The 22778-nt window shown below is 43.7% G+C and overlaps 1 protein-coding gene across 27 annotated transcripts in view; it reads right to left on the bottom strand.

Annotated features, from left to right (window-relative positions):
• The window catches only part of MACF1 (microtubule actin crosslinking factor 1), a 337337-nt gene that overhangs the window by 263018 nt on the left and 51541 nt on the right, over positions 1-22778 (bottom strand). Inside the window, exon 1 of one of the 27 annotated variants that reach the window (XM_045064257.1) lies at positions 13696-13887. The exons of 25 other annotated variants lie outside the window; for them this stretch is intronic. In XM_045064257.1, the coding sequence (XP_044920192.1) occupies positions 13696-13747 (52 nt within the window). In that variant the 5' untranslated portion in view covers positions 13748-13887. Of the gene's footprint in view, positions 1-11006; positions 11151-13695; positions 13888-22778 lie in introns of those variants that run through there. One more of the 27 variants, XM_045064253.1, reaches the window with a different exon arrangement.

Below are 22778 nucleotides of genomic sequence, written 5' to 3'. Positions count from 1 at the left end.
AATCCCCTGGAGTGAAGAGCCCAAATTAAGATGTGATTGCTATCTATAATGGTACCCAACCTTGAGGTGTTAAACTGTGAGGTAATAGGGTCCCATGTGGTTTAGGACTCTGAATCCTCTTGATTACCCAGGTAGCACGTCCTTATCTTTCTCCCATGCAGTATCAAAGGCAGGTGGAGTAAAAGGCCCTGCTCAGCCAGGCTCAACCCACTGGCAAGTTTCAAACGTCTGGCATACGGTAGGCACACAAATTTTTGTTGAATGAATAAATGAATTAAACATTTCATCCTCAACTGCTATAATCAGTTCCTTCCTACACCCAAGAGCGTGGAGGCAGTGTCAGAGAATTCTAGACAGCAGGAAGGAAAAAACTTTCTTTTCCCTGCCATTCCCTGGTGATCAAGCTCTTCTGTTGCAAAGTATAAAGCTCCCTTCAATATAAAATTCATTACTTGACTGTTCTCCCACAGAGCTGGATAACAGGCCACACTATAATAACCAAGGACAATGGTTCCTCTGCAGCTGGTGTACAACACAGAGTCCTTGAAAGATGGCAGGGCATGGCATAGTCAGGGAAATGTCCTTTGCAGCAGTTTTTAGACATCAACAACTTGGAGAAAATCCAAGTATTCAACAATTAAGAAGATGGCTAAGTGAGGCTATTATCGACATTATAACTTAATTTATAATGACTATAGGGAAACAGTAATAAATAAATAAATAAATCTTTATAATGTCACATGAAAAAGGCATATAAGCATATATTTATGTGTTAAGTGAAAAAAGTCAGTCACAAAAGACCACATTATAGGATTCCTTTTGTATGAAAGAGTCAGAATAGGCAAGTCAGAAAGGAGATTAGTGGTTGCCAGGGTCTGAGGGAGGAGCAGGGGTAGGGGTGTGTCTGCTTGATGGGTACAGGGTTTCCATCTGGAGTCATGAAAAGGTTCAGGAGCTAGACAGTCATGATGGTTGCACAACAGTGCAGATGCAATGTCCATGAACTGTACACTTTCTTTATTAGGCTCCATGCACAAGGCAAAGCTTAACATGGGGCTCAAACCCACAACTGTTAGATGGAGGTCTGAACTGAGATCAAGAGTCAGATGTTTAACTAACCGAGCCACCCAGGTGCCCCTTAACTGTACACTTTAATACGGTTAAAATGAGGGGCACCTGGCTGGCTCAGTCATTTAAATGTCTACCTTCAGCTCAGCTCCTGATCCTGGAGTCCTGGGACAGAGCCCCACATCAGGCTCTCTGCTCATCAGGGAGTCTGCTTCTCCCTCTCCTTTCTGATCTTCCACCCCAACCCTGTCCCCGGCTTATGCTCTTCCTTTCTGTCTCTCTCAAATGAGTAAGTTTTTGTTTTTTTTTTTAAATCTTTAAAACAGTTACAATGGTAAATTTTATGTTATGTGTATTTTACCACACACACAAAAAACAAAAACATAAACAACTTAGATTGGGGGTAACACATAATATAGGCTAGGATTACAATTATGTAGAAAGTAGACATGAACCAGAGGAACACAGACAAGTTTCAACATCTGTTAAATCAAAATGGGACTTCCTTGATGTTGGATAATAAATAAAAATCGAGAAAGGAAAAGAAGGCCAGAAGCATACAGCCAGCCCTAAAGCCACACTTGCAAGCCTGCAAATAAGTGCTGACCAAGTGGGGGACAAGTTATATTGCTCACCAAGCGCCAGAACAGCAGGTGTGTTTGCTATGGGGTGAGGGAGAGAGGTCTCAGGCCCTCCTCAGCCCTGTTCTCTAATCCCCCTTAAAAACACTCCCTAGGGCAGAGAAACCATCTGTTTCAACAAAGCCTAGAGCCCTACAAGCATATTAACTCCTTCACTGCTGACCTGCTAAGATGGGCTTCACTCAATAGTAAATGCTCATTTCAAAAATGCCTTTAAATGTTAGAACATAAGCTCCTTAAAAGGGAAGAGACTTGGCCCTGTTCTCTGGTATATCCCTAATACCAGAATAAATCAACATCAGGGGATACTCAATAAATTATTTTTTCATTTATATCTATTTTCTAAAGCCTCCCTATTCTCATCATTCGTCCTCACTTAAGAGTCTGACCTGATTTCCTCAAATTCACTGCACCAATCAATATTTCGTGTACTTCTGTATAAGATCACTAGTCCCCTTGTTGTGCGGTTCATCACCAGGTCCCAGTGTCAAGCACAGTACACACAGTGGATGCTCAAATCTGTTCGTCGAATGAAAGAATGACTCACTTTGGTCACCACACCTTGTAAGCATTCAGCTTACAGTGAATGCTCAAATCTATTCGTCGAATGAAAGAATGACTCACTTTGGTCACCATTCCTTGTAAGCATTCAGCAATGAGCACTTCAATCTGGCTAGGTTTGAGCTAAGTACCATGAGAGTTATAAAGATAGAATGTCTACAGAAAGGTCCCCCCAAAAGCATACAGTTTTAACGGGAAGAGAAAACTACCATGTAGGAAAGTGACACATCAGTATGGACAATGATAATCCAAGAAGTTTTCATGGAGAAGAAAGGCCTAAAGTGAGGCTGGAAGGGATGGACAGGTTTCAGTCAAGTATGAAGAACAAGGATGTTCCAGGTTAAGAGAACTGCCAAACATTGGCAGTGTAGGAGAGAGTGAACGAGGCACTTCGAGGTACCATGAGGAGATGGGTCTGTCTGCAGCAGGAAGTGTGTTCTAGGAAGTTATGTGAGATGAGCCTGGGAGAGTGGGGGGATGGGAGGGTGGTCAGAACACAAAAGTCTGTCATGGGGTGTCTGACTGGCTCAGTCAGAGGGGTGTGCAACTCTTGGTCTCAGGGTCATGGGTTCGAGTTCTGTGCTGGGTGTAGAGATTACTTAAAATAAATAAACTTGTAAAAAATGTTTTAAAATAAAATAAAAGGCCTGTCCTACTTTTGGTAATAGGAAGCACAGGAAACAAAACATGAGGCAGTTTTAGAGGTTCAGGCATGAGGAGATGAGTGACTGAACCAGAGTCATGGCAAAGGAAGTAGAAAGGGCAAATTTAAGAGAAATTCTGAAGAAACAAAAGGACCCAATGACAGACTCAAATTGGGGGTTGATGCAGAGCGAGAAGCCAGAAATGTTTCCAGGGTTCCTGATCTAGGAGACTGAAAGAATGTGAGCACAACTGTCAAAAATGGGGAATCAAGGAGAAAAGCCAAGTCTAGGCTTGATTTTGAAAATACTGAGTTCGAGGCAATATCCAAGTATAGATGTCCTGCAGGCAGCTGAAAAACAGACCAAAAAATTGAGATTTTTTTTTATACATACAATGGAATGTTATTCAGCCTTAAAAAAAAGAAAAGAAGGAAATCCTGTCACATGCTACAATACAGATGAACCTTGAAGACATTAGGCAAAGTGAGTAAGCCAGCCACAGAAGGACAAATAAACTCACGGAAGCAGAAAGTAAAGTGGTAGCTGCCAATTGGGGTGGGTGTGGGGGGGAAGAGGTGGGGGCGGGACAGGGAGTTGCTGTTCAACCAGTAGAGTTTCAGTCATGCAAGATGAAAAGTTCTAGAGATCTGTACAACAAATGTGCACACAGGTAACAATACTCTGCTGTATATGTAAAAATCTGCTAAGAGGGTAGATTGTTATTTTGTGTTTTTTATCACAATAAAAAATAATCACACCTGAAAACATTGAGAGATTTTTAAGGAGTAGAAGACAGATGTGGGAGTTGGCAACTTAGAAGAAAAGCAGATGTCAAAACAATTGGCTAGAGGGGGGAAAAAAGTCAGGGGCTGTGTAATAATGCCAGCTATGTCTGTTTCATGGGTTTATGTGTCTGTGCTGTGTTAAGACTTTTACCTCTGCCACTCCACTTAATCCTCATAATTCTATGTTAGAGATATTACTATCCCCATATTACAGATGAGAAAATGGAAGCTCAAGAGAGTAACCTGCCCCAAGTCACTCAGCTGGTAAATGTAGAAACTTGGGTTTGAATCCAAACTCACCTGGATCCAAAGCCCAGGTTCCTCCCACTTCACCACATTCTCTCACCCCTTAGGAAACTGCCATGGGTAGAGTCAGAAAAAGGAGAGATCCAGCAAAAGGTACACAAACAGCAATCAGGTAAAGGAAAATCAAGAAATGCCCTCACAGAAGCTAACAGAAAAGAACCTTTTAAATAGGCAGTGAAGTCATCAACAGTATCAAATACCAACACTCCAACACAAAAGGAGGTCCACACTCCAAGTCTGTCTGTCAAGAGTTGTGTAAAGACAGGCCAAGTACTAGCCTGGAGAACTTGAAAGAAACAGAGGCAAAACCTGGAGCTAAATGGGCTTCTTCTCTCCCTCTTATAACTGACAGGCACCTGGAGCTACTGGTGGCCCAGTCACTCCTGGCCACTCCACGGTCCTCATGCTGCAGTGCACCGCCTGGCCAGACCCAGGAAATACCCACCCAAACACAAATCACCGCGCAACAGAGGGTCAGGTTCGACTTGAGCAGCGGGAGAAGTGGATCTCCACTCCAACTACAGTGCAATATCCGGTTTGTTTCCAAAACCAAACTCACTTTGAGAAGGATTTCATGCCCCTACACTCTTTACTTCCGTCGTCCAAGATAAACTAAAATCAGCTACGTGCAGCCCCACTTCAACTGCAGCCCGACCTCCCTGTAAATGACCTGTCACACCACTGCCAAAGTCAGACTTCTCTCAAAAAGGCCCGGATGGTTTATATCATTTCTCTGCCTTGAAAATATCTAGTGCCTTCTTCTGCCTATGTTATTCCTCTGCCCTTTATGAACACAGACTCAGCTTTCCAATCCAGCCTCATCTCTCATCCCAAACAACTGCTCATTCTCCCCAGTTTCCTACTTCCTAACACCTCTCATTCTTCCCCAGAGGAAACAGAAACTTCATGAGTCTATTCCTTTGCACACCTGTTGTCTTTCAAAAATACCTTTTCCACCTTCTTAACAGGCAAACTACTACCCAACTTCAAGATTTGGCTCCAGTACGTTCTCCCCTTTCAAAGTCTTCCCTACCACCCACCATGCTGCCCCTAGTAATCACTCCACCTCTGCTCTCACAGCATTTTGTTCATAATCTCTATAAATAGCACCTGGTATGCAGATAGACAGATAACTGTATCTCCTCTAGACAGTCCAGAGGACTGACAATCCCTCAATGCCTTATACAGAAGGTTCTCAATGGGGGTGCCTAGGTGGCTCAGTGGAGCAGGCAACTCTTGATCTCGAGGTTGTCAGTTTGAGCCCCAAACTGGGCATAGGGATTACTTTAAAAAATACACACACACAAGCACACGATTAAGGAGGGGATAAATTTTAACAGTACGAAACTGTCATGTACCTAAAACTACAGGACTTACTGAAGGTCTAAATAAGTGCCTAGTAAGGGCGCCTAGGTGGCTCAGTGTGTTAAGCCTCTGCCTTCGGCTCAGGTCATGATCCCAGGGTCCTGGGATAGAGCCCCGCATCAGGCTCTCTGCTCAGCAGGGAGCCTGCTTCTCTCTCTCTCTCTCTCTCTCTACCTGCCTCTCTGCCTACTTATTGAACGCTCTCTGTCAAATAAATAAAATCTTTTAAAAAATTTAAAAAAATAAATAGGTGCCTAGTGCTATAAAAGATGTGGACAGGCCTCACCCCAGAAACATGCAGATTCCCAGATTCCTTGTACTGGAGAGAATCACCCCATTGAGATAGCATTGCTTAAGGGCCCTGGGAATGGGAGGGGCAGACAATTCTCACTGTGTGAAGGATGCAATCCTGTGGGTGACTCAAGCCATTTTCCCACTATCCTGGCTGCTATAAAGAGAGGCTTTTCAATTGAACCCCAAGCCCCTGCACACAAAGTCGCACACATGTGCCTTCCTTCTATCAGTCCTCAAGCTAATTTCCAAACACGCCAGTGTATCATCAGCTAGAAAACCCACAGTGTCTGCTCCAGGATGTCAACTTCAAGTCAGAAACAAGACTGTACTCTTATTAAGTCTATAATTCTACCCTGAGGCTCTCAGTCTCAAGTAACAAAAACCAATTTACACTTGACTACAATATGTTGATTTAAAACACAGCACCAGCTCCATGTTTTCCAGACACAGTCAGTCACCTACCACAAAGCAAGGATAATGACATAGTAGTCTGTCAACCAATTACACCAGGTTAAGCTAGCCTGAGCTACTAGCTAGGTGCTAGCTCAGTAACAGCAAGAAAAGAAAAAGAATCTCAACCTCAGACCAATCTAGGGTTCCCATAAAGAATATCTATATGGCAGCAATTAGGTCACTTTTGGTATTGCAGTTTCTTGATCAACACTGATGGATCTCTTAGTACAAGTTGAAAAGGTACTAGGGTTAGGAGGATCTATGAAGCCATTTAAATGCCTGGAGTGGGGATGCCTGGGTAGCTCAGTCAGGTAAGTGCCTGCCTTCTGTTCAGGTCATGTGATCCCGGGGTCCTGGGATAGAGTTCTGCATCGGGCTCTCTGCTCAGTGAGGAGCCTGCTTCTCTCCGTGCTTGTGCTCGCTCACTCATGCTCGCTCTCTCTCTCTCTCTCTCTCTGACAGATAAAAATTAAAAAAAAAAAAATCTAAATGAATGAATGCCTGGAGTTGCTAGGAAAACAGTTCAGAATAAAACAGTGCAGTGATAAGATGATGACATGTGGGAGCTGCTGACTAAGTGAAAGAGACACTTGGCACCTGTCCCATGATAAAATTAACTGCATAGTAAAATATCTGAACCAGCTGGCCATTAAGTCTGAAGACAGAGCTATCCCTAGAGGGCAAGGGGCCAAGAGCTATCAGAGGGGTATTGAAAGTGTTACAGGTAATCTCAAAAGCTTCTAAAAGTGCAATAAAGTTAAAAACCAACACCCAGAGCTTTGAATATATGTATTAAGATCAGTAATTCCACTTCTAGAGATCTATCCTAAAAAGATCATCAGAAATGCACAGAAAATTTTATTTATAATAATGTTGATTATTATATCATAGCAGAAAAAAATTAGAAATGTGCATGCCCCACAACTGGGAAACGTTAAATAAATAATCCTTCCACTTGAGGAAATTCCATATAGTTGTTAAATGTTGTAGACAAGCAGCAGCTCTTTCTGCCCATGGGTCCTATTCCCGTGCTTTAATAAAACCATCATTTTGCACAAAAAGGAAGGAAGGAAGGAAGGAAGGAAGGAAGGAAGGAAGGAAGGAAGGAAGGAAATAGGTAAAGGCATGAAAAATGCTCACAAAACAATAAACAGTAAGATAGAGAACTACATTACAATAATAGAAAATATATAAAAACACTTATGTAAATGTGGACACAAAAAGATTAAATGGAAACAAGCATGAATATAGTAACCTGTGAATCGTAGGATTTTTGTGATTTGGGGGTTTTATTTTTCTATGCTTTCTATTTGGCTAAAGTTGTGCTTCCATTTAATGGCAGGGGGAAAAAAAAAACCTAAGTTTTTTTTCTTAAGATTCTTTAATCGCCACATTGAAGAGGAAAAAAATTCCCCCCAAAAGGCCAGTCTCTGAAGGGTACATGTCAGGACATGAGGACTTTCCCCACTTGCCCTGACACAGCACTAAGGGACAATCTCCCAGGCTAGCCAACAAAGTGGATGTACAAAGTAAAGCTGTGAGATAATGGGTACTGGGTGGCTCAGCTGGTTAAGTAACTGCCTTAGGCTCAGGTCATGATCCCAGAGTGCTGGGATCAAGTCCTGCATTGGGCTCCCAGCTCCACAGGGAGTCTGTTTCTCCCTCTGACCTTCTTCCCCTCTCGTGCTCTCTCTCACTGTCTCACTCTCAAATAAATAAATAAAATCTTAAAAAAAAAAAATAAGCTGTTAGATAATGAGAAAGACTTGACACACACCTCAGAACTAAGAACCAAAACTGAGCGTGCAGCTCGCTGGCAGTCCCCGTGCTCCCTTGTTCGGTGTTGCCGCCGCCCTCTCCATCTGGGGCCACCTACTGACTAGAAATCTTTCCAAAGTTTTCAAGAGCATTCCGTTTTCATTCTTTGAGATTGGATTTAATGTTTCAAAACAGCCTCAGTCTTAGTATCATTTTCTGACCAAAAATTAAGTAGGGCTATAAAATGACTGCAGTTTCTTATAGGAGTCATAAATCTGGCAGTGAAGAGAAAAACCACAAAAAGGGTTTTTATAAATGTGCACAGGTACTGATGTCAAAGTGGCTTTTATTTAACCCCCTCTGGTGACTACTGAAGGACATCTGGATACAGGAGTTGAGTCCAATTCTTCAAACGTCTTTTTAGGCTTAACACGTGCCGGGCAGACAATGAAGATACAAGAAGGGAGTCATAGTTCCCACCTGTGACAACAGTATGATGAACATCTCCTTGACTCTAACTCTGTGCCAGATGTTACACTTACTATTGCATTTAATCTTAACATTTTGTGAGGTAAATTTTATTATCATCCCCATTTTACAGGTGAGAATACTGAGGCTTACAGAAGTTTACAGGAAACTTACCTAAGAAGTAAAGACTAGGAGGAAAACCAAATGTTTAAAAACTATAACTAAGGAGCACCTGGGTGGCTCAGTTGGTTGAGCATCTGCCTTCGGCTCAGGTCACAATCTTAGGATAGAGCCCCACATCAGGCTGGCTCCCTCCTCAGTGGGGAGCCTGTTTCTCCCTCTCCCTCTCCTGCTGCCATTCACTCTGTTTTTGCTCTCTGGCTCTCTGTATCTCTCAGTCAAATAAATACATAAAATCTTTTAAAATAAATAAATAAAAACTATAACTAAAACATAACTATAAAATTTTTAATAACTATAACTAGTAAATAATGGCAACCATAAGCATGTTCTAAAATAAGAGTATTTAAAGTGTATGGCAGCACAGATGAGGGAAAGAGAATTCTACCTCAAAATGTAAAGGATGAAGAAAAAGAGAGGGAAAGGAAAGGAGGAACGAGGAAAGGAAAGGGAGAAAACTGGGGGGTGGGGCTAGGTACTAAAAGGTGAGTGGAAGTTTGGTATCTAAAGAGAAGTATGGGGCACCTGGATGGCTTAGTCACTTAAGCATCCAACTCTTGGTTTTGGCTTAGGTCATGATCTTAGGGTCCTGGGATAGAGTCCAGGCTCCATGCTCAGGGTGGAATCTACTTGTCCCTCTCCCTCTGCTCCTCTCTCCGTGCATTCTCTTTCTCTCTCAAATAAATAAAGTCTTAGAGAAAGAGAGAGAGAGAGAGAGAGGACAATGGTATTCCAGGCAAAGGCAACAGGACAGTATACGCAAAGGAAGAGAAAGGTGAAAATGTGTGGCTATGCTGGAATATACTGGTTTTTAAATTACCTTTCAGAACTATCACAATTTTTTTAGCAAAGACTAGAGAACCACTTTCTCATCATTCAGCTTCAACTACTTCTCTGCCTGCCTAACTAATCCCCAATTACCAGCCCACAGCACAGGCCTGGAAAAAGCAAAACTTGCCAAAGAGCAGGACTTGGACCAATAGTTGGACCTGTCATAACCACAGGAGAGGTCTGTCTGGGGAGAAATCACTCAATGACTATGGTTTCTGGCAGGGCTGAGAAGTAGAAATTAAAGCCCAGAAGCCGCAGCAGCAATGCGATACACTGCACCCCAATACTGGTGTCAGAGCACCAAAGATTCACAGGAAATTGGGGACCGGAACTTCAAAAGACCTCTACAGTGTCTCTATTCTCCCACTGGGCTCCCTTCAACACTAGATGGAAGAATGTCTGCAAGCTGAACCATGTCAAGCAAAGTAACTACACGAAAAGGGGAGCCCAGCCCCGCTGGAATACGCAGAGATACAGGTGAAAGGGAAGTAGTTACTCACCATAATCAGGGGGCACAGTGGGTGACACTCGGCCCACAGGACAGTTTGACAAAGGCAGTGGTTTGTACCTAACTGTCTGCCTGGTCGCCCAGGGCTGGGGAAATAATTGTCTAAGACCTATGACAACATTCCAGAAATGATTATAAAGACCAAACCAAAACAACTACGTGCCCTCTTCCAGGCACCTCTCCCACCCAAAAAAGATTCAAGTTCTGACAAACAAGGAAGGTTAAATCAGATGAACGAAACAAACTGCCATATCTTTTTTTTTTTTTAAGATTTTATTTATTTATTTGTCAGAGACAGAGGGAGAGAGAGCGAGTGAGCACAGGCAGACAGAGAGGCAGGCAGAGGCAGAGGGAGAAGCAGGCTCCCTGCCGAGCAAGGAGCCCGATGTGGGAATCGATCCCAGGACCCTGGGACCATGACCTGAGCCGAAGGCAGCCGCTTAACCAACTGAGCCAACCAGGCGTCCCCAAACTGCCATATCTTATAAATTTTATGCTATAAAGACTTTCACACATTGTATATAAATACAATTAGAAAACAGGATACAGCTCAAGGAAGATAGTGCAGGTGAAAAAAAAAAGATCTATTGCCCTCACCTAAAAGCACATAATCTGCTCTCCTGCAGAGAATAAGGTGCATCAGTGTATGTTACACATACACTGGGGCAATTGTGGGTATTCTCCAATATAGCACATGGTCCCCAGCATCGGACAGCAGCACAATATAGCCATCTTGGCTGCTATCTCCCGGGAAGTCCTTAGCAGGACCGATGTTCTCAGACCAGCCAAGCCTTGGGTTTTCCAATGTAAACTACCTACGCTATGGGAGTATTTAAGAGCTACATGGATTAATACATATAAAGTGCTTAGAACTTTATTGTTGTCGTTGTCCATAACTAACATTTGTCGTTATCCATAACTAACATTTGTCGTTGCCCATAACTAACATTTGCTGAGTGCTTGCTTTTATTCCTATTATCACTAGTGCTACTGTCTTCTCATCCCAATCACCATAATTGTCCTACAGTGAGACCAAGTAAGACCTGGAGCCAACCATGTGGATGGGTGTTTAGGGCTACAACTCCCCAACCAGAGTGTTACTTGACCGAGCTCATCCTAGACTAAAGCAGGCACAAGGACTCACCATGATTCAAATTCTCCAGCAGGGACTGGGGACAGAAGAGATAGAACCAACATCTGGTGAACTCTGGCAACATTCCAGACACCCAAGTGTATATATATCCTCTTGTTTAATGCCCACAGCAGTAAGTGCTTCTGAGTTCATCTTAGAGAGGCAGAACCAAAATAACCCTAGGATCTGGAGTGGGAAGAGAAGAGTGTGAGCTGCCACTGCAATTGTGGTCTTTTCATTTCCCTGATTTCAGCCCCACACAGGCACACCCCATGATAGGTGTATCTCCTCTGTTACTTGTTCATTCCTAGCACTGTTACTCACTCCTTCCCAGAAAAGACAGGGCAAAGGAGGGAGGGGGTAAAAAATTTTATAGGTGGGTTAAGAAAATAAATGATTGCCAACCTGGTTTTAATATAACCTCTTTCATAAGCAGAAATAACCCTTGCTAGAGTGTGATTTCTAACCTCTACATGCCCCAAAAGGATCAAATCAAGACTTACTTGTACCTACTTGTACTGAGAAAGTCAGGAGAGTTAGAGGAAACTGGGGACCAAAGCAATCCCTATTTAAGGAGTGAAAAAGGACTCCTTCCATGCATGTTTTGTGGGAGGAAACCAAGAAGTCCCCCTACCAGTCATATCTGCACTTTGTTCCTGAAGCACCTGCAGCAGAGGAAGACAGGGTTACGTGTGGTGCAGTCGCCTGAGAACCTCAGCAATCTACTTAGGTCACGCTAAACTTGATTCACTTAGGCCACGGCCATCCTCATGTGGTTTAATTGCTCATCTAAACCCTTGACACTAAGAGGAACCAAAAAGAAAAGTCATACTCTCCAATTCTGTAAGAAAAGTAAATCTCCTGTAGTTTCCATCCACCACCTGCCCATCTTCAGGAAGCTCTGGCCTTTTATCACAAGACTGGTGCCAAGGATAATAGGGAATACAACTATATTAAGGAGCTCAGTGTCCAAAGACAGGTCTAGGGTTCCAACTCCAAACCTTTTCTTCTACTGAAGGAACACACAAGTTATTAAGTTTGATAGTCCTTCCATGAGTTTTGTAAACAGAGGAGAGAAAGAAAAGGGCTCCTGCTATTGGGTGGGCATCATGCTCAGGAATATAGAAGGATCTCTCTCAGACAGGAACTAGGGCAAGAAAAGGGGGCTCTTCTATGGCACAGGGTACATCCTTGTACCTCCCTTCAAGTTCTTCAAGTTCCCAAGAAGGCCCAAGACCTGGAAGAGTCACTAAGAAGCTTCACTGGTTCTGTTCTGCATCTCACACCTCTTCCCCATGAGTCTGGATGAAGTCCGAACTCTTTCTGCCCTCTCAAAACTTCCTTTGACAGGGAAACAACAGTCAACCTCACTCATTCTTGCTAAGACCTGCCTGATGCCTGATGAGCTTGCAGAGTCCCAAACTTAAACAGGAGTCAGAAGTCCCGGGGGAAAAAAAAAAATTAATGCAGTGGGGAGGGGAGAGGGGGAGACAAAAGGGAAGAGAAGATAGAAATTAGTAGAACATTACTTTATAGCTGCATATCCCTTGATAGCATACAAAGCTCTCCATGTATATACTCTCTTAGAAACAGTTTTTCAATAGATAATGGAAGAAAGAAAAATACCAAGAGACCCTGGCAGGATGGAAGTCTCCCACTCCCTCCTCCCTGAAGAATCCCACTTACCCACTCTCTACCTCCCCTACTCTCTCTGCACCCACCCCATGACTGCTCTGGATCCAGAATCCAGACTGCTGATGAAAGAGAGAGGGGTTGAGCACCTTCCTAAGCAGATGGAAATAAAACCACCAAATAATTAGAGAAGCAGCAGCAAAAAGATTTCATTCATCTTTCTCTTCAAGAGGCAAAGAGGCCTGCATTTTTCTTATCTGTGGTCAGTGAAGCGTTTGTCAACCATGTAAAGCAGACAATATTCCCTCTAAATATTATTCTATCAAAAGGTTACCTCCTTTGAAGTCACTGATTTGGGGCGCCTGGGTGGCTCAGTGGGTTAAAGCCTCTGCCTTTGGCTCAGGTCATGGTCCTGGGGTCCTAGGATCGAGCCCCACATCGGGCTCTCTGCTCAGCAGGGAGCCTGCTTCCCTTTCTCTCTCTCTGCCTGCCTCTCTGCCTACCTGTGATCTCTGTCTGTCAAATAAATAAATAAAACCTTAAAAAAATAATAATAATAAAGTCACTGATTTACCCCTTTACATGGCTCTCCTGGCCTGTCAACCTGCATTCCTCCTCCCTGAACCACTCCCTATTCGCTGTTCTCTCCAGGGGGAACTCTGACTCACTGTAGACACAGGCTTTGGAAATTCTAGCCCAAGAAACAGCTACACCTGGGTGAGGCTGCAGCGCCCGATGGCAAGTGCCCTCCACCCACACTGCCCCAGGAGTGCCCTGAGCTCTGCTCAACTCAAGGGAGCAGGGGCATTTCTTCAATGCCCATTCAAGCAAGAGAATAGACTGCTCCTGAAGTAGCTAAGAGAATCCTCTCCCACTCACCCACTGTCACATTTACAGTGCTAGCCCTTCTATGTCATTGCCTAAACACACCAGAAACTATGGCCAGCTCAGAGTAAGAGGGAACCCTGAGCAATTGATGGGAATTTAAAGACTGCACAGAACACCCAACACAGTAAGTGTTCACAAATTCAGCAAGGATAAGGGCAGGGAGTCAGAAGCCTCATCATACCTCTAAGGTTGTTGAGTCCCTCCAGGAACTTCTGGTACTTATAGGCGTTCATGTCCCTGCCCAGCTAGCTGTGTTGGTTCACTGTCTAGAGGCAGGCAGCATGGCACGGTGACAGCTGAGAAGTAAGAGCCTTCCAACCGATTGGTCTCTACCACTGCGCCTCTGAGCCCCCAAGAACTGGACTTTGACCACATTTACATGTGACGTCACCAGAGAGGCCTTATTACATTACAGCCCTTCGTGCTCCCTCATTTGTTGCAGCGAGCGGAAATACCTCCCCAGAAGGGGACAGCCCCTCCTTTGCACAGAAATGAGGCGGGAGACCACAACAGGCCCCTGCCTATCATCTGCCACCTCATCTGCCACCTTCTCTCTAGACTCCAGCCCAGGCTCCCCTGGGATTACCGCTCCTCTAGTTTAAACTCTAGGGAAAGAGACTTTAATGCTTTTCAAGACACCAGTCAGGGGTTCATCTAACACTGGAGAACGAAACCTTTAAAGGGCCACACTCACCACAAGAATGTCACTGCAGGAGCTCTTGGGCAAATATCACATGGCAACGGGGCAGGTTTTACAAAATAAACAACAGACGCTGCACTCTACTTACAGCAGTCCTGTTTACAGAATGGAACACAGCCACACACAGGCAAGACGCTGTTAATCAATACAGTCCGAGGCAGGGAGACAGAAGCAGAAACCGTGAAGCCCACTTCCTGAGTGCTAAATGCACAGGTCAGGGAGGGAGGACCTTTGCCATAGAAAACTAAGGGGAAAATGAAGTTCAGACGCACCCCCCACCCATGCTCCCCATTCCAGGGCACTATTCGGCTCAGCTGACTTGTTTTTGGTTTGCCTTAATAATGTCAGTAGCTACTGTAAATTTCCTTCTCCATTAGCCCCAAAAAGATGACCCACTCCCCACCCCACCCAATAATCACAGGCTCATAGGATAAGCTACACAGATAATATAATAAGAGGGGAAAACAAAACCCTGAAATTTCTATCGCATTTCATTTTAAGACATTCAAAGGGCTTCATCTGCAGGATGCCTGGGTGGCTCTTGATTTCAGCTCAGGTCACAATCTCAGGGTCATGAGATCAAGCCCTACATGGGGCTCTGTGCTCAGTGGGGAGTCTGCCTGAGATTCTCTCTCTCCCTCTTGCCCCTCCCCCAACTCATGCACATGTGCCCACACTCTCTCTTTCAAATAAATCTTTTTTAAAAAGTGGTTCACCTGCATCATTAAATTCATCTTTTAAAATGTCTTTATAGGGGCGCCTGGGTGGCTCAGTGGGTTAAAGCCTCTGCCTTCAGCTCAGGTCATGATCCCAGGGTTCTGGGATCGAGCCCTGCATCGGGCTCTCTGCTCAGCAGGGAGACTGCTTCCTTCTCTCTCTCTGCCTGCTTCTCTGCCTACTTGTGATCTCTGTCTGTCAAATAAATAAATAAAATCTTTAAAAAAATAAAATAAAATGTCTTTATAAAAATAACTGTAAATTTTAATTTACATATGAGAAAATAGGTTAAACAATCTGCCTAAAAGTCATGCTCTGGTACTCTGGCCCATCTTACCATAAAAGCCTTGGCATCCTAGAAACCCAATGGAGTCAGACTCCACAGAAGTGCCCCTTACAAGAGAGACCCCCCCCCTCAGTCCAGAAGGTTTTCCAAGCAACCTGCCAGGCAGGCTGTCATTCAGCGACTTGGGGGTAGAACTCACAGCGTGTCAAATATAACGTTCCACAAAACTTCCAATTATGCAAGTCAGATGCAGGTGAAGAACCTGTGTAAGAAGCACTATGAGAAAAAAAAAAAAGAGAGAGTGTGCCCACTTGAAAAGATCAGGCTAAATAATATAACAGCTGCTAAGATAATAGAGAGGGGAACATTTTTAAATAATAAAAAGTATCCAACCGAAGCTTTTGTGCCTTCCTATGCTACCAGTCAGTCAACACTACCAACAAGGTAGCCAACCACTGTGTGCAGACTCCCCCTAGGAGTCAAAGGGACACACTATGTGCTTCCTTTTCTCAACAGAACAATTTCATGGACAAGAGTCAATGGTTAAAAGGGACCTTAATGTTTACAGAGTGTAAATTAGACAATGGGAAACAGTAAAAAACAAACAAAAATACAGATTCTGTGACACATTACTGTGAGAATCACTGTATCTTTGAGGTCACCTAGTCCAAAAGACCAGGTCCTTGGATTCCTCATCTGTGAAATAAGGCTGTGGACAGAGAAAGGCGAACATTAAATATCAGTTCAGATCATGTGTCTGTTTCCTGGCGTTACTGCACTTATTTCTCCAGGAAGAGAATGGATAATTGAGTATAGTGCAAAGAATTTGGGTTGTAGAGTCAAAATACCTGGATTCCAGAGTCTATCTCAAGATCCAACTTTGTCACAAACTAGCTACGTGAGCAGGAGCCCCAAATTCTTATGAAACATCAGTTTTTCTTTTCTTTTTAGGTCATAAACTCTTATGAGAATCTGATGAAAACAAAGGATACTCTCCCTAGAAAAAGGCACATATTCACCTACATACAGGCTGTTGTTTACAAGTGGAGAGGGGTCAATGAACCACAGGTAGATAACCTCTAAACTGATCTCTGTGATCCATCCTGTGTCATGATCTGAAAGCAATTAACATAGTGCAATGTGAATATAAGAATGTGAAAGAACAATCAGTTAGCCAGGGCAGAGCTGGGTCTTCTTGCTTTAACGCCATTATAAAATCCTATTCTGAGACTCCTCCCACCCAAAGGAGCAAAGCAGCCCAGATAACAGGAATCTCACAGCAGGAAAAACTGACTTTTAAAATAGCCACTTGAACTAAGTGCATTTAAAAGACAACACATGCTAGTTTGTCATTTCCTCTGTGTGTTTCACCATTGAAATTGTTTAATAACATCTTATCAGATAAAAATTAAACAAAAACAAGGATGTTTGGCATTAAGGAGTGAGAGACAGTTCCAGGGTTTTGAGAAAGGGGAGGGGGGCAGCAGCCTCAACCCCAATTGCACTCTTGCAACCCAGGGACTCTTCCTCAAAATCTGAGCATTTCAAAGCACCTGAGTCCAATACCTCTACATGCTCTGTGGCCCTTCATGGTTTATCCTCCTAGGTCTCACATGGCAAAGAGTGGGCGAAACCTCAGGTGGCAGGAGGGAGGCTCCCCAAAGTTCCAGAGATGAACAATGTTAAAGGCTCAGAATCTGGCAGTCTAATAGGCACTCTCTGGCCAGCTGCTGACAGAGGGGGAAAAAAGCCCCGCTGTCTCCAACAGCCCTGACACACACACAGACACCTCAGAACAGAGTGGAACTTGACTGAAAGCAGGCAGATCAGGAAGTGCAGAGGACAGTGCATGAGATGTAGTCCTTCGGGCTGCCTGCTCTCTAGTGACAGAATGACAGTTTAAAAGGAATACCTGCCCTGCCCAGGCTCAGGGACACCAGAACCTTGGTGGAGTGAAGGCCTGAGTCAGGTTCAGGATATCAGTCCTAAAACTCGAGGACAAATCTGCCAGTAGAGAATTACAACTGAGGAGAAAGTTCTAGGCTGATGAAGAAAGAAAAGGCCCTACCTTGGAGTTCACACAGTCCCTCCAAACCCCTCTACGAGTCAATAACTTCCATAATTCTTTCGAAGCTATCTTTCTTCTAAAAACAAAGGTCCCTCTTCCCCAGACACCCCCACGTCAGGGTGAGGGAAGCTAAACCTGGACAGCCAGTTCATTCTACATACATGTGTTGCCTACTCACCACACACCAGGCACCAACCTAGGTGCTGGGAACACAGAACTCAGAGTCTAACGGGACAGAGAGCAGGACAAAAAAGGAATCAATCTGTCTGCTCAGACTCAGGGAAGATGAGGGTCATAGGTGGTCCAACTGAAGGCACAGCTGACTTCCAACTGCTCACTCTCTAGACCAGCCCTAAAGACAAGAGGTTTAGGGACATGAAAGGTAACTCTCCTCATATAAATACATCCATTTCCTTTGAGGCCAGTTGCTACCGTTACTCCCAAGCAGCTGCTAACCCAGGAAGACAGCAAAAATGTCCCCGGTGACTTAAGAAGCCAGTAACAAAAGCAGGTGCCAGGGCTCGTGGTCCTATTCAGGGAGCAACAAAGATCACTTTCTTCATTGTCTCCCCCTGGCAGCAGTGTCTGATGGAGAAAGGGGTTGAATTACACCTCATCCCTCTGGTCTGCTCGAGAGAGAATGAGTTTGCCATCTGAAGAAAGACCTGTCCCCAGGGCCAGAACTGCCTCTGCAGAGCTGAGGAACAGAAGACAAAAGAAGTCAGACCTCATGCTTAGAAGGAGAAAACCAAAATGGTAAAACCAAGGGAGGCTTTAAAGGGAACTAAGTGTGGGCCTGCTAGCAAAGGTCCAAGGAGTTCTGCCCACTCTGTGCTCACCCTAGGCTTGGAGAGCTACTTTGTGTGGACTAGATTTACACTCTGGGTCTGACAACAAGTTTAAAAAGGCCTTGTGCTTTAAGCCACATGCTCTCAAATCAGTTCTCTTTCTTTGATCCTTTTCTTTCTGGCTGTATGGTCCACGGGAAAATGGGTGAATCCTAGGAGTCCTATCCTCCCTACAGTGGTTCTGGAATACTACAACACCAAACAAGGTGAAAAGGACTGACCAGTTGGGAGGAAAGGCAAAAATACTTGCTCTTAAGGTCAATCTGTACCTGCCATGACCTCTTATTCTAGCTCTACCTGAGACTAAAGATCCCCCCTCTAGGTTTATAATATCATAAAGCAACCTAAAAGCCTCATGAGGCCTTCTGGGGACCTAAGAAAAAGGTCAGAGACAAGAGTCACCTACTACTGGAACAAGGTTATGGACTTCCAGCAGAGATGAGAGGAAAAGACATTTATTTCAACAAAAGCATCCTGACACAGCTACGGGCATCCAGGTGTAATAGAGATCAACAATTTCCCCCTCCTCCAGGAACAGGTTCAGTCACAAAATCCATCAGGACCCAGAGGACACAGCTGCACTCCATGTCAGCTAAAGGTGCCCACTAAAGAGAACCACATTCAGTTATTCTGACAAACCCCAGGGGGCAAAGGGCTTGCTGGCTCAATTCACCTGAGCGCTTCCACCAGCAAATAAAACAAGTCTCCAAGACAACAGGCCACCAACTTCCCATAGCATTCTTATGTTGCTTTTGAGCAGAGGAAGGAGGCAAAATAAACATTTTTGAAACTCAGATTCTAGACACCAAAAATAGCATAATGGAATTTTCCTCTGAAGCTGCCTTTTCCTAAAAATGAGGTTATATTTAAAAAACAAACAAACAAACAAACAAACAAAAAACAGTCCAAGATAGACTCTATAGTGATGACTCCAGGATGGCAGGGTATAAGTTCTAAGAAACTTAGTGTCTTGAGTCCAAGATAATATTCAGTGGGAAAACATCACAATGTTAAGGAGTGGCTAAAAGTACTTAATAGGCAGAACCTAAGTAAGCGGTCAACAGCTGTTTAATGAGTAGTGGGTATATACGTATCTCCTATAGTGTTACCTATACTTGTCTACATGCTTGAAATATTCATAATAAAAAACTGAAGTCATGGATTAGACTACCCACCAAATTTACAAATATATATACTATTTGGCCCAGCAACTGCACACCTAAGAATTTTTCCTATAGATACCATATGCAAAATGACAAGTGTACAACAGGTTTTTCACTGCAGCATTGTGTCATAACAAAAGATCATCCATCAGTAGGAACCTGGCTAAATAAATGATGGTACATCTACATAATGAAATAATAAGTGGGAGGGGGGTCTTTATGAGCTAAAATGGATTAATCTTCAAGATATAATAAATAAAACAAAGAAAGGTCAAACAGTGTATGTTATCCTCTCATTCATGGCTTTTTTCAAAGGAGGGAAGAAAAATATATAGAATTTAGGTTCCAGAAAGTCAGGGACTTTTATCTGTTTTCCTCACTGTTTATCCCTAGAGCCTAGCTTAGTACCTAGCACACAGTAGGTGCTCAACAAATATTTGTTAAATAAATAAGTGCATATATCATCTCTGGAAGGCACAAAAACCTGACAGTACTGATTGTCTTCAAGAAGGGGTACAGATTGGCTGGAGTGAAAGAAAAATTTTTCACTGAACATCTTTTTTGTACCTTTCGAGTAGTCAATTATGTGAACACATTACCTAGGCAAAATAAACAAAAGTTTAAAAGTCAATTATTGGCAATTCTTTTTTTTTTTTTTTTAAGATTTTATTTTTTTATTTAACAGAGAGAGATCACAAGTAGGCAGAGAGGCAGGCAGACAGAGAGAGGAGGAAGCAGGCTCCCCGCTGAGCAGAGAGCCCGACTTGGGACCCAATCCCAGGACCCTGAGATCACGACCTGAGCCGAAGGCAGGGCCTAACCCACTGAGCCACCCAGGCGCCCAATTATTGGCAATTCTAAATCCTGGTCCCAGCACTGCCACTGACCACATACGTCCTCACTCAAGCATTCACACATCGAACAAGCCTGCCCTGTGCCTAATTTGTACAGCACCGAGGATGGAGGTGAAGAGCGCAGAGCCTCTTCTCTCAAGCAGTTTGTGATCTAGTGAGTGAGACAAGCATGTGCATTAACATGCAATACAGTGCAGCTGATTCTGGTGAAGGTGCATGGAAGCAAAGAAGCACATGGAAGTCTAGGGAAGGTTTCCCAAAGGAGATGCTGCTGCAACTGGAACTTCAGGGCCAGACAGAACTAGATTGATGGTGGCAGGAGTGCTGTAGACAGAAAAGGCAAAGTAGAAACATGAGAGAGCACAATGCATTTAAGGAACTTAAAATAGTTTGACATGGCTAGAGTATAGTAGAGAGTGTACTCTCTACTCTGGAAGAATGATGGCAGGACATGAAAGCTTTGCATGCCATGCTAAAGAAACCATATATCAGCCTGAAGACAATGGAAAGGCATTTAAAGCATCTGTGCTTGGGAGTGACTATTTCTTATAATTAGATTTTAATTTCACAAAGTGCATTCTAGCAGCTGTGAAAGGGAGGGGAACAAGACAGAAGGGAAGGGAACCAGTTAGGACACTATCACAGTTGCTTTTTTTTTTTTTCTCTTAAGATTTTCCTTATTGGGGCGCCTGGGTGGCTCAGTCGTTAAGCATCTGCCTTCAGCTCGGGTCGTGATCCCAGGGTCCTGGGATTGAGCCCCACATCAGGCTCTCTGCTCAGCGGGGAGCCTGCTTCCTCCTCTCTCTCCACCTGCCTCTCTGCCTACTTGTGATCTACGTCTGTCAAATAAATAAAGAAAATCTTTAAAAAAAAATATTTTCTTTATTTATTTGACAGATCACAAATAGGCAGAGAGGCAGGCAGTTGGGGGAGGAGCAGGCTCCCTGCTGAGCAGGGAGCCTGATGCGGGGCTGGATCCCATGACTCTGGGATCATGACCTGAGCTGAAGGCAGAGACTTTAACCCACTGAACCACCAGGCACCCTATCACAGTTATATGCTGAGAAATAATAAAATCATAACAAAGAAAGCAGCACTGGTAATGTGCAGAAAGGAGGGGGTGTGGGATTTGAGGTGGTATAATTTATATGGCATTTGATCACTATTTTATTTGAGCTAGGGTCAGGGTAGGTGGATGGACCATGTGAGGTAAGATTCTCAAATGATTCACAAATATCACACTCATGTGACTAGGTGGAAGTGTCTTAAAGTAAGGAATAGGAAAGAGAAAAGCAGGCTTGCTGGGGTGGAGATGAGGGGTTCAGTGTAGAACATGCTGAGTAAAAGACACCTACAAGATATGTAAAACAAATCCTCCAATACCCAGAGATAAGTGCAGGGAGCTCAGGAGAGAGATCTGACCCAGCAGTTGAATCCATGGGTCTGAGTAAGATCACTCAAGAAAACTCTGTAGAGAGCCAAAGACAAAAAATCTTAGAAAGCTCCTTTAAAGGAAGATAAATCTGTAAGTGAAGGAAGAAAATCAGGAGAGGATATAGTCACAATAAGGAAGGGAAGGAGAAACTTTCAAGGAGGATGGAGCGTTTCACAAAGCCAAGTACACAGGAAGATCACGTAAGATCAGAGCTGAAAAATCCCCATTGGATCTGGCAATTAGAAGGTGATTAATGACCCTGGCTACAGCAATTTCAAGAGAGCAGGGGGGCTGGAAGCTAAAGGGCAGGGACATATATACCACACTTAAGAACCTTGGAGGAAACAACGAACATGGCTGTGACAGGGGAAACACTTTAGATCTCTTTTTTCCACTTCACCTCCCATAATATAATTGTTTATTTAAGAAAAGTTAGTAGGAAAATGCACAAAAAATAGTGTTAGCACTTTATTAAGTCTTAGGTACAGAGTAATAATCCCATATATTAATAATACATTAAGCTGGTACCATTTATTCCATAAATTACCAACTATTTTTGGATACTTATGTGCTGGCAATAATGTGGGAGATAAAATGGAGTTTATCCTCATCCTTGAGGAGCTTCCAATCTTACACACATACAGATGTGATATTAAAGTACAATATAAAAGATAGAGGAAAAAAATGACCCTTAGCATTTAAATAATTAGGAACTGACTTCCAGTGGGGGTGATCAAAAGCTTCCTGAGGACTCAGGTGACTGGTGAACAATGGGTAAGATTCCACACAGCAGACACAGTGAGTGAAGGCCCTCCAGGAAGACAGCCTTGTCTGGCTTAGAACTGAGGCGGCAGCTGGAGAGGGTGCTGGAATGGTTATTATGGAGGGTTTTAAGTATCAAAATGAGATGACTGAGCCTTGCCTCTCTTCTGATTGCTGTTGTGCCATGCCAACTGCCTGCAGGCCATTTCCACCTAAGCATGCCACAACAGCTAGAACTCAGATTATTAAAAGTGAATCCACAGCTTCCTTCCCCAAATTGATACCTCCTTTTAATTTCCCACTTGCAGTAATAGCACCCTTTACCTAGCCCACTATGGAGTCTTATCAGTTCTTCCCACTGCCTCTCATTGTCTTCTCCTTGATTTAATAGTCAAGCCTCTCCCCTCTAATCCTTGCTACCTCAAACCTGA

This window comes from Mustela putorius, unplaced genomic scaffold (assembly GCF_011764305.1).
Source record: "Mustela putorius furo isolate JIRA1106 unplaced genomic scaffold, ASM1176430v1.1 tig00003853_pilon_pilon_pilon, whole genome shotgun sequence".
Taxonomy (NCBI): domain Eukaryota; kingdom Metazoa; phylum Chordata; class Mammalia; order Carnivora; family Mustelidae; genus Mustela; species Mustela putorius.
This window is presented reverse-complemented; position numbering and strand designations above follow the sequence as displayed.